At 39.1% G+C, this 14,247-nt stretch overlaps 1 protein-coding gene across 2 annotated transcripts; it reads left to right on the top strand.

The window, feature by feature from the left end:
* The first annotated feature begins 5,335 nt into the window (after positions 1–5,335).
* Positions 5,336–9,749, top strand: irf1b (interferon regulatory factor 1b). Of its 2 annotated transcripts, XM_034890267.1 has the most exons (10): positions 5,336–5,488; positions 6,137–6,229; positions 6,681–6,780; positions 6,876–7,043; positions 7,211–7,251; positions 7,517–7,649; positions 7,792–7,908; positions 8,050–8,078; positions 8,271–8,388; positions 9,025–9,735. In XM_034890267.1, exons 2-10 carry the CDS (start codon positions 6,143–6,145, stop codon positions 9,138–9,140), a joined length of 909 nt encoding a protein of 302 aa, XP_034746158.1. In that variant the 5' UTR covers positions 5,336–5,488; positions 6,137–6,142; the 3' UTR covers positions 9,141–9,735. The 2 variants fall into 2 exon arrangements, with proteins under 2 accessions (XP_034746158.1, XP_034746159.1); XM_034890268.1 differs by lacking the exon at positions 8,271–8,388 and having other exon boundaries at positions 9,025–9,749.
* The last annotated feature ends 4,498 nt before the right edge of the window (positions 9,750–14,247 follow it).

The following is a 14,247-nucleotide window of genomic DNA, read 5'->3' as shown; positions in this document are numbered from 1 at the left end:
GTGAGTGACAGCAGAGATGAGACAGAGAGAGGACAGAAAAAACAGAATTACATAAATACATTTTTTATATATACATACATATATTGGATATAAAGAGAAAAGAAAAAAACTTTAAAAAAAGAATCAAAAACATATGACAAATCTATCTAAGATGTGTCCTAGTTATTCATTTACTGGCTAAGTCGTGAGTTTATTTGACATAAAACTCATTAACAAGTGTCTCCAGTAGTAAATGTAAATGTGCTGTGTTTTATAGCGCTTTTCTAGTCTTAACGACTACTCACAGCGCTTTTACATCGTACAGGAACCATTCACCATTCACACACATTCATACGCTGTGGCCGAGGCTTCCGTAAAAGGTGCCACCTGCTCATCAGATAAACACTCACACACATTCACACTCCGATGACACAGAACCGGGGGCAACTCGGGGTTCAGTGTCTTGCCCAAGGACACTTCAACATGGGACTGCAGGGCCAGGGATTGAACCACCAACCTTTCAATTGGCAGGCAACCGGCTGACATCTCAGGACTCCACTAGGGGAGTAACTCGTTACTTAGGACCTTTAATCTGTCACTCACAGCACTGCCATCCACCACCTTTTCTCCTCTGATCCCACTGTAGAGAAAACACACACAACAGAGATTAAAGAATGATCCGGTGTACTGAATCAAATACTCAAGCTGTATTTTGATTGAGGAGGAGGGAAAATGGTCAAAAACAATCAACAGTTGTCTCAATGTAGTTTGTACATCTTAACCAAGTTACTTGTGATCTGCCAGCAGGACTCAAAGAGAAGGAATGACATCAAGGCAAGTTGTGATTTAAGTTGTGATTCAAAGTGATTTAAGTACACACCAAAGACACAACAATTCTTAAATGTTATCATATTGTTACAGAAATAGAAGGTTTAGGCTAAGGTCAAGGGTCACAAGGGACACATGACAGAGATTGATTTTCCCATCTCTCACAGGATGGGAATACATTGGGGATTCTTTATGTCTCAAGGTCAAAATGTAATTTTCCTACATAAAGCATGGCTAACAGTCCTTGGTTCTAAAGTTATTCTCATATTTTATCAGCAAGTAAGTGAAATATCCTTGGTTTTTAGTTTTTCATTGTATTGATATTTCAACACAACAAAACTAAGTCTGAATTGAAGATTATATTTCAGGCGTTTTTGATAGAATAGCTGAAAACAAGAAATTGGGGAGCAAAGCGCAGCAGGTTGGAGTTGAACCCGATAAGGACTAAGCTCTGGTATATGGGGGACATGCTCAACCAGGTGAGCTACCTGGGCCTTAGCCTGCTACTATTACTGTAGCCTAGCATGGCTAAAACTAATTCCTGTCTTTTTTGTAAACGCCTTAACTCAATAGAAAATTTCATGAGGTCAAGGAAAGATGTGAAGGACAATTCATAAGGATTTAGGAAAAGACAACCCCTGTGTTGCAAGAGAATCCAACTGCACTTACACTACGTAATCATGCTGGCCGTGGTGAAACTATGTTTCAAAAGGACCGCAAAAATCACATATTAGATACTTCGTCTTGTGTGTTCATACCTTGATGTATCATGGAGAATATAAAAAAGTGGAAAAATATAACTTCATAACCAAGGTTGGAATAAAATAAAAAATAAAGAAAGGATTAGAGGCTATCAGTCCCGAAAGTGATACAAAATGGTCGTCACATTGAGAATGACTGCTAACACTCACCCCACTCTCCACTCATATTTATCGACATGAATCCCAATATGATTGTTTGGAGAAAAGAAAAGCATGCAATATAGGCATTTTGTTTGTTTTTGAAACAGCCGAGTTCTTTGGAATCTTTTAATGTTGCGGCCGCAAAGAATTGGGAAGGGAGAAGTGGGACAGCATGATCTCCTTTCAGGATGGTCCAGTAGATTATCCTAAAGGAGCTAAGGAAGGAAGCATTAAAGCCTTTCCTTGGCAGAATTTGAAGAGCTAGCAAGGGAAATCCAAACAAATAAATACCACTTGAGTGGGTTAGTCAGAGGTCTTTTAGGATGTGTGGATAAGGGGAATTGTACAATCAACCAAGAGGATAAGCAGGTTTCCACTAAGAGGGCAAATGACCTGAAAATATATGTGCACAAATACCTTTGGAAGGCAATAGACTAAGTATGATGTTGTTATGACCGTAAATGGAACAGGAAATTTATAGATTATACAAAAACATGTCTGTCTGCCTCCAGTGTCTTTATCTTACCATATATTTTACAGCACTACAGATAAGAAGCAGCCATCAGATGCATGACCTCACTTTGACCCGGTGACTGTATGTTCAGATGGTGTTTTCCTGCTGCCTCCTTGTTTCTGCTTTAACACAGGGTTTTAATTAGTAACTCAAAGAACTAAATTAAATCTTTATAATGCTCCAATCCAATGTTTTACCTCACCGCAATGTTGGCTTTGTTTCATGGGTACTGCACATCTGTTGGACAGTCTGTGTTTTACTACAGGAGAGGTTAGAGAGATTAACTTCTTAGACAGAGTAGAAGGACGACAGAAGAGGGCACAGGTGTCAGTTAGGGCAGATAAATACCAAAGTATGAAAGTGGGGAGATGATAACAGGTGAGGGAACAAGAGAGAGGCTCAATCTGGGAAGCCAACACTCTTTTTTCTCTTACTTGCATTGCTTCCTTCAGATCTTAGGTTGTTCTTTAACCATGCGATCCTGCCTCCCTTTTGTACACCCTAAAGATACAATTTTGAGATACTTGTACTTCACTTGAGTGTTGAGTATTAATAATTTCAAACCATTTCATTTTTCCTGTTTGCAATGGCATATTGTTATATTTACAAACAAAGGATATTACCTGCTAATGGTTACTTTCATGACCATAATCCCAGTGTGCTCTTGATGAATTTGCAAAGGGTGGTGCATGTGGTGTTGTGGCTCCAACATACAGTACACATATTGGACTGATGGTGGTGCTATACTTTAAAATCACTCAGGCAAACTTCTGCACCAGCAGGCCAGTTGGGAGAAACCTACGGACATGATGTAATGGCGTGAGGATGTTTGTGTCATGTAATAGGAAATTCCAAATCACATCTGTAAATTGTCTACAATCTGTTGCAATGATATATTTTTATTACCCTTTAATCTCTTGTGTTCTCTTGACCTTCCTTTTCTCCCTCCCTTTCCTAACTAGAGTTACAAACTCAAAGAAGCTTGGGGAAAAGTTCAAAAGTTCAGGAAATAACTTATATTAACTGGTTTGACCTACATATTTGCTATTAATTAAAGAGAAAATGGAGACAATATACCTTTCTTTCATACCTTTTTTAAAAATCAAAATTAGAGCCAAATTTAAAAATGATCAAAAAAAAAAGATCACAAACCCTTAAAATAAAGTGTTACCTTTATACTAAAAAAACAGCACCCTTTTAAAATAGTACATTTGTGATAATCATTTAGCCAATTATAAACACAACATCAAATGCTAATCTGAGAGACACAGCTGTTTTGCCTCGGCCACTCCAGTGAATTCCTCGAATCCCTCTGTTTCTCTGCTCACTGCTGTCATTCATCCACAGCTAGTAGACAACAACACTCGGTGGGAAAATTGGGATGATTTTCCCCTACGAATCCAGATTTCTGCCTTCACTGGGAAATCCCACAGCCTAACTGCCGGTGAAAAACTCCGCCGGAAAACTCCCTGCTATTCCCTTTCTGTCGCGCGCTGGCTCGAGCCCGCTAATCACAGGGAGTCAGCCGGCGCGAGCACGTAAAAACACAGCACGCGGGAAGCCCCTAAATGGACAGCGACGGTGGCGCTGCAACACCGGTGTGGGGGTTCCCAATACCCAAAGCGAGCTATGTGTGCAGTGCACTGATGCTGTAATATATCAAGAGCTTTCATATTTAGGCTATTATCAGAAACACGGTAAAAACGAGCACCGGAATTCAAAATCCTATAGCCTACAATCAAAACATGATACATTATTTGAACGTCAAGGCGGCAAACGTGTCCTTTTATCATGCACTCGTTTGCCGTTTTGTGCATTCTTTCATTCATGGTGAAACCTTTAATCAGCTCTTTGTGATTATAATCACACATGGCTACAGCCTGCGAATGATAAGGACTGTAGAGGCTGCCGCATGAAGTGATCCCACACAGCTGCTGCTTCCTCGTAATTCACTACTGCTCCTTTAACGGTGTGATGGTGGCCGTTTCAGATCAACATAGACTAGTGCACGACCCACATTCAACAGTGTACAACACTGCCACTGCTGGTGACTGTAATTACTACATCATTTCTAGTAAATGCCTGCAGTTCTCTGCTGGGTTGCTGTTTATACTAAAGGGCTGGTCCCATGAACATGTTTATCATGCCGGTCTTGGGTTGACCTTAGTATCTGGAGGATGAATGCTCCCGTTTAAGCGCGTGTGTGTGGTTTAATGGGCTACATGCAAATTTATATGCTTGTTATTATTTTAATAAGGTGCACTTTGCAGACTTTACATCTCTAAACTACATATTTATTTGAAAGATTATATCACTAGGCTATATTAGCCTAATACTAAAAATGTGAAGTATTATTATTGATATAGTTATAACTGTGGACTGTGGGCCTATGTGACACATTGCCATGTCTTGGTGCAGCCTTTTACTTTATCCTTAACAATAAAGTCTACAGTGTGTGACTGCCAATACCTGCAAACATTACAACGTTGCAAAGTCTGAAGAAGTATCATGTGTTAAATATAAAGTCTCATGAAGGCTCATTCAGGTGTGGGGGTACGTGCTGCAAAGACAATCAATCAGCCCGTGTTGTCATTAACTTCCTTCTTGCATTCAAACTCGTGATTTCTCGGAAACAACTACGGCCGAAAGAAGTTGGGAGCGGCGCATGCGCCAAAGGGCTGTAAAAAATATCCAACTCAACCTAACTTAATTTCTACATTTGATCCTGTAGGGTTTTCAACTTGTTTTAGTTTTTTTGTTCGGTACGAGGGAATGATCTTTACATATGAAGAGATGAGATCAGTTGTTTACAGTGCAAGTCACTTTGGGTGACTTATGTTTATTTTGCTGTTTAAAGAATGAGAGGCTTGTTGTCAACTGCATAGATTTGCTTTGTCTACCTCTATTCGCGATATTCAAACGTCATTTAACAAATAAACAAACATGCACACTTGTGTTCATGTTAAGTAATAATTCCATAAACAACATTTTCAACCGCTCTTTGATAAACAGAATTCTTGGTCGATGTGATTGATATGTCTTTTTCGGGATGGTTATTATTTACAGTGTGCCTCCGCTGACAGTCGGGGAAAACCCTTGCGCGTTGCTATAAAGAAGAGCGCCTCCTCCTATGAGCAGCCAGTGATCGCTTTTGATCAAGTGGATGCACAGAGACTAAGGAGAAGGCGCTCTGAAACAAACTTCAACCAATCGGACTATACTATTGTGAATTTTCCTCTTAAGGATCATAAAACAAGAAAAGTCTGTAAGTGATTTGATATTCATTTGTCACTTCTATTTACATGGAATTACTCACATTCAAACATTTTATGGATTTTCAGAATACTATACCTGGGTTACAGAAAGACAAACGATGTTAATATTCCTAAATTAACTAATGTCGTGATGCTATTAACTTTTCGGATAGCAAAGTTTGCGTTATAATTCTTGCAAGCCATGCGTCCAGAAGGACTCTTATTTATTAACAGGAGGTGACTGTGTGCGTCGGTTATCGTATGCATGCTGCAGTGCACGAGGAGGTGGGTGATGTCTCCGTGCAAAGGGTGTTTTTGGCGCGCGTCTCCGAATGTATCCTGTTGGATACAGGTTGCAGTTTTTTTCTTTTTTTCTTCTTTTTTTTTTTTACTTTTGGACTAAGCCATGAAACTACAATCAGGGAATTAATTAACGTCTATTGTGACTTCACTTTAATAAGTAGCGTTGCAAGACTTATGCGTAAACGCCCCCCTGGTCGCCTGCATGCCCTGGCCGTGAACCCATTTGCCTCATGCGCGGCCAGCAAGGAAGTCGTAAATCTAAACTGAGGCATATCTGGGTAGTTAATTTCCTCTCACTGATGCACACTGCATTCCTCACTTACCTAAATACTCCCTTACTCTGTTGCTTATTTTAGGCAAACATGCCCGTGTCAAGGATGAGAATGAGGCCGTGGCTGGAGAAGCAGATCGAGTCCAATTCTGTCTCGGGTCTGACTTGGGTGGACAAGGTGAGAGGTTTTATTTCCTCCTGAAATAAATTGAATGGGCTCATGTAAATGGTATTTACTGAAAGCTGTAGTTAGTAAATTGAAATGAAGACAGAAAGAGATTCTGAAATGTATTTGTTGGAAAGTCGAAGCTTCAACATTGCTGACCAGGGGAGTGATCTGTCACGTGTTCTTTTTGCATTTTACTCTTAGAAGCTCTAGTTGGGATGGATCTTGGGGCTGTACAGAAACAAACAAATACATAAAGTGAGAGATAGATAATTAAAATGAAAACATTTGGTAACTATGGCAGTCTTTTTAAACCAAAAACCTATTTTTATTTCTTTTACATAAATTAAGACCATGTTTGAAGTTTGAATGGCAGCCTCTTGCAATATTTAAAATATGTGTTTAAATCTGAGTTTATTCTATGTAAACCCTCCAACTTAGTATTTTCTTTTGTATTGTGAAGGATAAGAAAATGTTTGCAGTCCCCTGGAAACATGCAGCTCGACACGGCTGGGAGCTGGACAAGGATGCATGTCTGTTTAAACAATGGGCCATCCACACAGGTGAGCCAGTGTGAACACAATATGCAAAGTCTGTGCATAATAAAAACTGTTGAATGAAAAAAGAATGAGACTAAACTAAATGTACAAATTTGCAGGGAAATATGTTGAAGGTCAGACCTGTGACCCCAAGACATGGAAAGCCAACTTCCGCTGTGCAATGAACTCACTGCCTGACATCGAGGAGGTGAAAGACAAGAGCATAAACAAAGGCCACCAAGCTGTGCGCGTCTTCAGGATGCTGCCGGCAAACCCAAAATCTAGAGGTGAGAAAACAGACAGGAAGTGAGCAAGCAGTTAAAAACAGCCTGCGGCGTCTGCTAGCTGCTGTTTTTTTCTCTTCTTTTTCTCATTTAATCATGAAGTCAGTTTGTATGACAATAACACAGTGAGCTGTTTAAGTGACCAAAATGTCTTTCTTTCGTCTTCACAGATAAACGAAGCAAGGCAAAGCAAACAAAGTCAAGGAAGAAGGTAAATACTGTAAATATCTTATGGCCATTCTCCTTTTATGTTGACTTTAGTGGTATTTGCCTCTGTTGGGTATTTCATGTTTACTTACATTGTCGGAGGTCTATTATTAAAATATATGTTAATAATTTAATAATAATATCTATTTTAAATAATATGATTTTAAAACCATTGCTGGAGCAGCAAGACATACAGCGGCCGAAAAAGGCTTTTTTTACTCATGCAATTTCCGAAATCTCACTGAATGTTACTTTACCTGTCTGTGCAGAGCTCAATGTGTAAGGTGGAGGAAGACACGGACTGCAGCGACACTCAGTTCCCCATGGATGTGTCAACAACAGAAGATATTCGGTCCACTCAGGAGAACACAGTCGACAGCACAGTGCACACTGAGAAGCAAGGTGAGGAACGATTTATGGACACACACTGTTAATTTCCAGTGGCCTTCATTCAAAACTGTCAAATGAGTAAATACATGTAGTACATACACATAAATGCCGGAGCAACAAGTGTATTTAATCCTATTGTTTTCCATCTTTGCAGATTTGTTTGTGTCTCAATCTGAGGTTCCAGAATGGTCTTCATTAGTTGAAATCGGCACTGGAAGCTTTTCAAGCGACTTCTATCAGAGATTTGAAGTTTCACCTGAGCACAACTCCGGTAAGACAACATATATGGCACACTTGTCAATACATAGTATAGGGTTAACTTCAGTGAAACTAAGCACATTCAAACAGATCACTGAGTCATACTGATGACCCCTCTCTTTTCTCTCCCTCTCTCTTTGCTGTGATCTTCCAGATTACGACTATGCAGATGACATTATCCAGGTAAACATGGCCTTCAGTTTCTACTCTTAAAAGCATGCATTTTTCATTGACAGGAATACCCATGTTGGTCTTATTCTGCCTGTTTGGCTTGTGTATAAATACCCAAAACAATACGATAAGACTGTTTGGTGTGGGGAAACTTAAGTTGCTCAAAATTGTATAGCTATACTCAGTCCAGTGTTGCTCTTTCAGATTTGCCAGCAACTGGAGAAAGACTCAAGCTGGATGACAAACAGTTTAGACGACAAGGGGTTCCTGAGCAATGAAGCATGCACCAGTCCAGGGAGCCAGTGGAGTGAATCTTCTTCAGGTAAATGTTGCTGATACAGATAATGCCATAAGAAAAATATAGATGTAAATACATATTAGTATAAAAGTTTGTTTAGGTGAAACGCACTTGTTACTTCTAATACATTATTAAACAATTCTGCATGTAGAAAGCACATCGGTGTTAGTTAGAATAATGTTGCCTTGATACCAGAATGCATTCAAAAATGTTACACTCAAAGTTTAATAATCCTAGTAAAATGACTAACTGTTATTTTAAAAACAGTCTTTTTAAAGTTTCAAGCAATAAATTGTTATTAAAAGGGTACTCCACCAATATTGCACACAAAAGACAGCTATACAGCAGCAGTCTGACATGTCCGGACTTGTAATCCCTTTTAAGTGGTCAAATTACTGGATCCTACATTTCCCTTAGTGAAACAAAGTTGAAGTAATAATAATAATAATAGTGATAATATAAAGTAATAATTCCAGCCTCTTTTGCTAGAGCGTCTATCCCTGGTAAATATCCAAGTCAACAGTCAAGTACAGCATCTCAAACCCAACCTGTGACGACAGGGATGAAAAATGTCCCTTTCTGAAATGTTTAGTAAAAATAATATAGAGTAATATGTTCTTCTGCACTGTTCTTACATTGGATTTTGTGTTTGTTTTACAGCCGATGACCTAGACGACCTGCCGCAGTACACAACTTTGGGCACAGACTTCATAAATCCCACGGACACATTATGGAACAGCTTTTGTCAACAGATACCAAGGCGCTCAGATTTTTAGGACAGGATTTTTTTGACACTTGGACTTTTATAAGCTCACCCTGACCACAATATTCCATTCTGAGCCTCTTTTCTCAGTTGAATCCCTTATCCCTATCATCATCCCTCCAGACCCTGATGGGCGGAGTCTACACTTTAAGCTATAATGCCATGTGTTTGACGTTCCGAAGCAGTTCCGAGATCTTTCCTCATCTCCCTCAACCTTTCTGTGAAGTTCTTAAATGCACTGCTGTGCTAGAGAAACTCACACACTGTTAATCTTCTATGTTATTGGCTGGTTCAAGGCATTTTGGTGCTCAGTTTTCTGTGACAATGTTAGCACAGCAATTGTTTAGGTTGAGGCAAGACATGTATATAATCATACCCAGCCATGAATACATACGAGGTAGCCGATAATACCTCAAAATGCAGATAATTAGTCACATAATATCAAGTTTTCCGTTAAGTACATTTTAGGTTAAGGGATAAGAATGCATTGTAACAAACTCTTACTTTCTGGTGAAAGCTCAACTTCAAATTATTACAGTTCTTTTGCTTCAAGCAGTTGTAAACAAGTTATGTAAATAGTTTTTTGTTTGTGTGTTTATTTTTTTAAAATAAAAATCTAAATTTGAATGGAAATGCCTCTTTATTATGAAGGGCTTTACATTTTTTGTGTGAAGAGATGGATACTGCATTGATCAATAACTTCGACCACATGTTTAAGCAAAGACATTTCCCTCTGGTGGCAATTTAAGTGTCTCAAGTTAAATTATATTGGCCCAATACATCACAATATAGTGTCGCTATGTATTCAAAAGCTCAAAAATGCATGAAAAAAGCACACATCTCCTTTTAATATTATTTATTTTATTTGACAAAATAGCATACTTTTTAAACTGGGTTAAGCATTTCTGCTGAATTCAAACAAAGCATTACTACTTATTCCAACAAAATGTAGTGTAAGACCACAAAAAACTACCATTATGTCATAAAAGAGTTGTTCTTCATCTGACCAGATACTGCAATGAATAATGTTATTAAATACCAAGTGGTATTTCATTAAGTACATACTGTATAAGTAGTTGCATCAATTAGTTTTCCTTCCCAATATGGGCTTCCCCTTTAACATTTTGAGGAAATAATTGTCAAAAAGCAACAATATTTTTTTCATTCATCACATGGATCTTTTCAGGTTTGTCTAGTTGTTTGCTGACGACGGTAAACTGCATTGACTTGTTAATCCACTTGAAAGATAAAAATGTGATGGTAGCTGATACTGTACTCTGGAAGGTAATTACGACAGCAGGTCTATGTTCAAAACATACTGTATTGTACCTGCTTTGCATTCTGGAGAATGGGCAGGTCATTGCCAGCGGAGAAACAGGTTATTCCTCCTCCATTACAACAGACATTTTTTTAATCACCATGATTATAATTACTTCAGTAATTTCAGTACAAATGCAATGTACAACATGAGTTGTTCTGTTGTATGCTTCTTTATGCAGTGCTTAAACCAAACTACAACAGTAAAATGCTGCTTAGCCAACATATTTATGCATTGCTAATAATCACAGAAATAAAATAGAAAGAAAGGACATTGAACTGTTTGCCATTGTCATTTAATAAGTACAAAACAAAATGTGATTGTCAATAGTCATGGTGACAACATGCATCAGTCTGTCGAAGAGTGGGCCAACTCAGCTCTCTCTGGAGTGGTGGGAGTGAGGAGAAGAGATAGTTTGATCCAGCAGCAGCTGCTCAGTGATTAATCGGCTAGTTAGCTACGTTGCTAACTCCGCCATGACCCCATGCCACACCGCTCACAGAAGATGAGCTGAACAAAGCTGTCGCTCATCTGGCAATGCGCTTTTCTTTGGATGAGGCATTAGGTTGTAAATTCGACTCGTTTAGTGGCTTTCTCTGCCTTGTAAAGTAACTACTCCACTGCTTGTTTGTACGTTAGTGCAAAACCTCAGCTCTGCGTCTCTCTGCAAGCCAATATTTACAAAGTTTACACACAAGATGTCAAAATACCCATGATCGTACATTTTTTTAATTGTTAAATGTTATCTTCCCCGAGAACTAACCCCAATTTCACAGAAATAATAAAGGGGACACAACCTGAATGCATCCTAAATTGATTGTAACAGTCATGATGATACTATGACACTCAGGGACATTATTTCTGCACACCAAGGCACAATTTTACTTTTGAGGCTATAATGTGGTAGATTGTTCCATTGAGAACGACCTGCTTTAGATATTAAACAAAAAGGGACTGATTTTAAAGGAGCAGTTATCTTGACTATTTAAAAGGCATATTGTGGATTTATGATAATTTAATCTCTGTTAGGCCTCTAATTTCAAGGACTGTACTTGGAATACTTACAAAAATGAGTTGGGATTTCCTTGGCACAAAAAACGTGCAATTCGTGAAATGCAGACGTTTTGTCACGGCCACGTGCATAAACATGCACGCAGGGCTGAATTGAATATCAAAACAAAGGACAGAAAAACTTGGATTACAACACTTGAAATGACATTTTCTGCTCAGGACGCCTTTACTTCACTACATTTAACATGGCAAATATTGTTTACTGTTAAATTAATGTGCTGTATGCCGAGTACAGATTTGTTAAGCTAAATAGTCTCTCCTCAGTTCATGTGGTTCTGCTACAAAGTACACAAAAACTGCCAAGCAGGCACGCAGGCAGGCACGCAGGCAGGCACGCAGGCAGGCACGCAGGCAGGCAGGCAGGCAGGCAGGCACGCACGCACGCACGCACACACACACACACACACACACAAGAAATTGGTGAATAGATTTTTTTTTTGTATTTGGTAAACATAAACATGTTGTTTAATCACTTACACGTAAAGGAAGAGTACAAACTACAAATAGCACAAAAAGCATTTTTACTACAGAAGTGTTTTGATCTATTTAAACATATGGATAATAGCAGCACACAATACACGTTATTAAATGAAAGAGCCTTCATGATCTAGTGTATCTGTATCATCAAACCATAACTACCAACATAAAGCAAAATTTAGTTTTCATAAAAACACTATGGCTAAGCATTGTAGTTTGCTTTCTTGCTTTGATGTTTGTTACTTGATGTATTTATTGACAGTTTATAAGGTCACATCCTGAGATTGGTCAATTGCACACTGGACAAAAACTGAATGTGAAACACTTTATATGTACTGACTTCAGATCTCATTTTTACTGTGTGTCCACATTTTTTTGCTGAATATATATTCCCACAATTCCCACAGTCTGGCTCCTTCTTAGTTTCAGACACAGTTCCCTTACAGACAGACAGCCATCATGCTTTCTTCTTCCTTTTTCTGCTGCAGGCGTGGAGGTGGAGGTTACCAGGACTACTTTTATACATTTCTGTCCTATCAGAAAAAAAACAAGGTGTTTAGAATTTAACACATTTTTGCATTATCATGCAAATACTGAAATTGATGGAACAGATCTTGCGACGCCACTGTGCTCTCTTTTTTAAATAATTTTCCCTGCTTCCTCAACAAACAATGGCTGATTGTGTGTCAAGGACAATGCTTCCCGCCCATTGAAAACATTTTGTTGTTTGTACAGTTTATTTTATAGTTACCTGAAACCACACATTCATACATTTATCTTAAGCATTCAAAAAAAACATTATAACTCCAGGTTTTTATAGAGATTACATCAATGGGTTTCTTCTGTTGGACACACACACGCAAAGAAAGCAACTGAATCTAGACAACAGTGTTGTAAATTCAAGTTGTATTCAATTAAGTGGAAATAGATAAAACATTATAGTGGAGGTGACTAGCCTTAAAGGTGTGTGTTTACATTATGTTCGGTCAACTCGGATAAGTCTGCTGTTATGATATACTGTCATATTAGTAATGTGTCTTGTGTGCTGCAGTTTCCTTAAAATTGCATAAATTGATCAAAGGTTTCCGGACCTGAAAAACACCTGATAGTAAATCATCAGGTGGAAACACTTCTTTATTTGCACATTAGTTCCAGTTAGATGATGCCTAGTGGATTTGGTCAACAGGTTTTGACTCATGGTCTGTGGTTGGGATCGGCTGGCAGTTTTCTACTGTAAAGCAAAGATATAAATCTGCTGCAGCAACACAATCGGTTCATGCAAACAAAGGTTAGGGAAGGAGGAAGTGGAAAATGCCTCCCATAGAGAAGCCTTAACTGCCAAGACGTGCTTTGTAAAGTGTCATTAAGAAAATGTGGACATGTTCGACATACCACACAACATGATCTGGAGGCAGAAGGCAGGTACACAGCACAATAACTAAATTCACCTGTACTGATTCATACCCACACAAATAATGCCAACAGCATCTTAACTGAGACACTTTGGACCTTCAGCTCCAGCTCAACAGGAACACTCAAAGCCAACAGCACAATAACTAGAAATACACTTGTATCTCAACAACACACGATTTACAGTGAGGTACACTCAGTTAAAGCTAACACATTAAGAACTTATTTGTGTGTGTGTGTGTGTGTGTGTGTGTGTGTTTGTGTGTTTGGGGCTGAGGAAGGGTCCTTAAGGTACCAATATACTTGCATTTAACTATGTGTTCGTGTACGTAAGATGCCGGCTACACGTGTCGTAGGATGAGCAATTTAGCACACGAACCTGGGGGCAACATATCATCTGACAGGCAGGTCAGCAACTCAGTATATCCCACACTAATTTGTGGTGGTGGGCCACACAATCAACACCATTTTCTTTTCCCTGCTCCACTCCGTCTATCTGTCACTCTACTCACACACACACACACACACACACACACACACACACACACACACACACACACACACACACACACACACACACACACACACACACACACACACACACACACACACACATACACACACACACACACACACACACACACACACAGCCCCTCCACTAGGTGCGCACAGCGTCTGTCGCCAGGAAAACAGTGTTGCCAACTCAGCAATTGCTCGCTAGATTTAGTGACTTTTCAGACTCCCTTACCGACTTTTGTTCAAGAAAGCGACTAGCGACAAATCCCCTACAAGTTGCAAGTACTGTCCATTGAGGACACAAGGTGTTTCTCTTCTGTGGCCGCCA

The sequence above is a fragment of the Etheostoma cragini genome, chromosome 13 (genome assembly GCF_013103735.1).
Source record: "Etheostoma cragini isolate CJK2018 chromosome 13, CSU_Ecrag_1.0, whole genome shotgun sequence".
Taxonomy (NCBI): Eukaryota; Metazoa; Chordata; class Actinopteri; order Perciformes; family Percidae; genus Etheostoma; species Etheostoma cragini.
The sequence above is the reverse complement of the archived record's forward strand: the minus strand, read 5'-3'. Positions and strand labels throughout refer to the sequence as shown.

Bases quoted from the DNA above. Each gene is read 5' to 3' on its own strand.
- irf1b (XM_034890267.1), top strand. From the start codon at position 6,143: ATGCCCGTGTCAAGGATGAGAATGAGGCCGTGGCTGGAGAAGCAGATC. The intron at 7,650-7,791 runs GTGAGGAACGAT...CCATCTTTGCAG, and splicing joins AGTGCACACTGAGAAGCAAG to ATTTGTTTGTGTCTCAATCT. The intron at 7,909-8,049 runs GTAAGACAACAT...GTGATCTTCCAG, and splicing joins TTCACCTGAGCACAACTCCG to ATTACGACTATGCAGATGAC.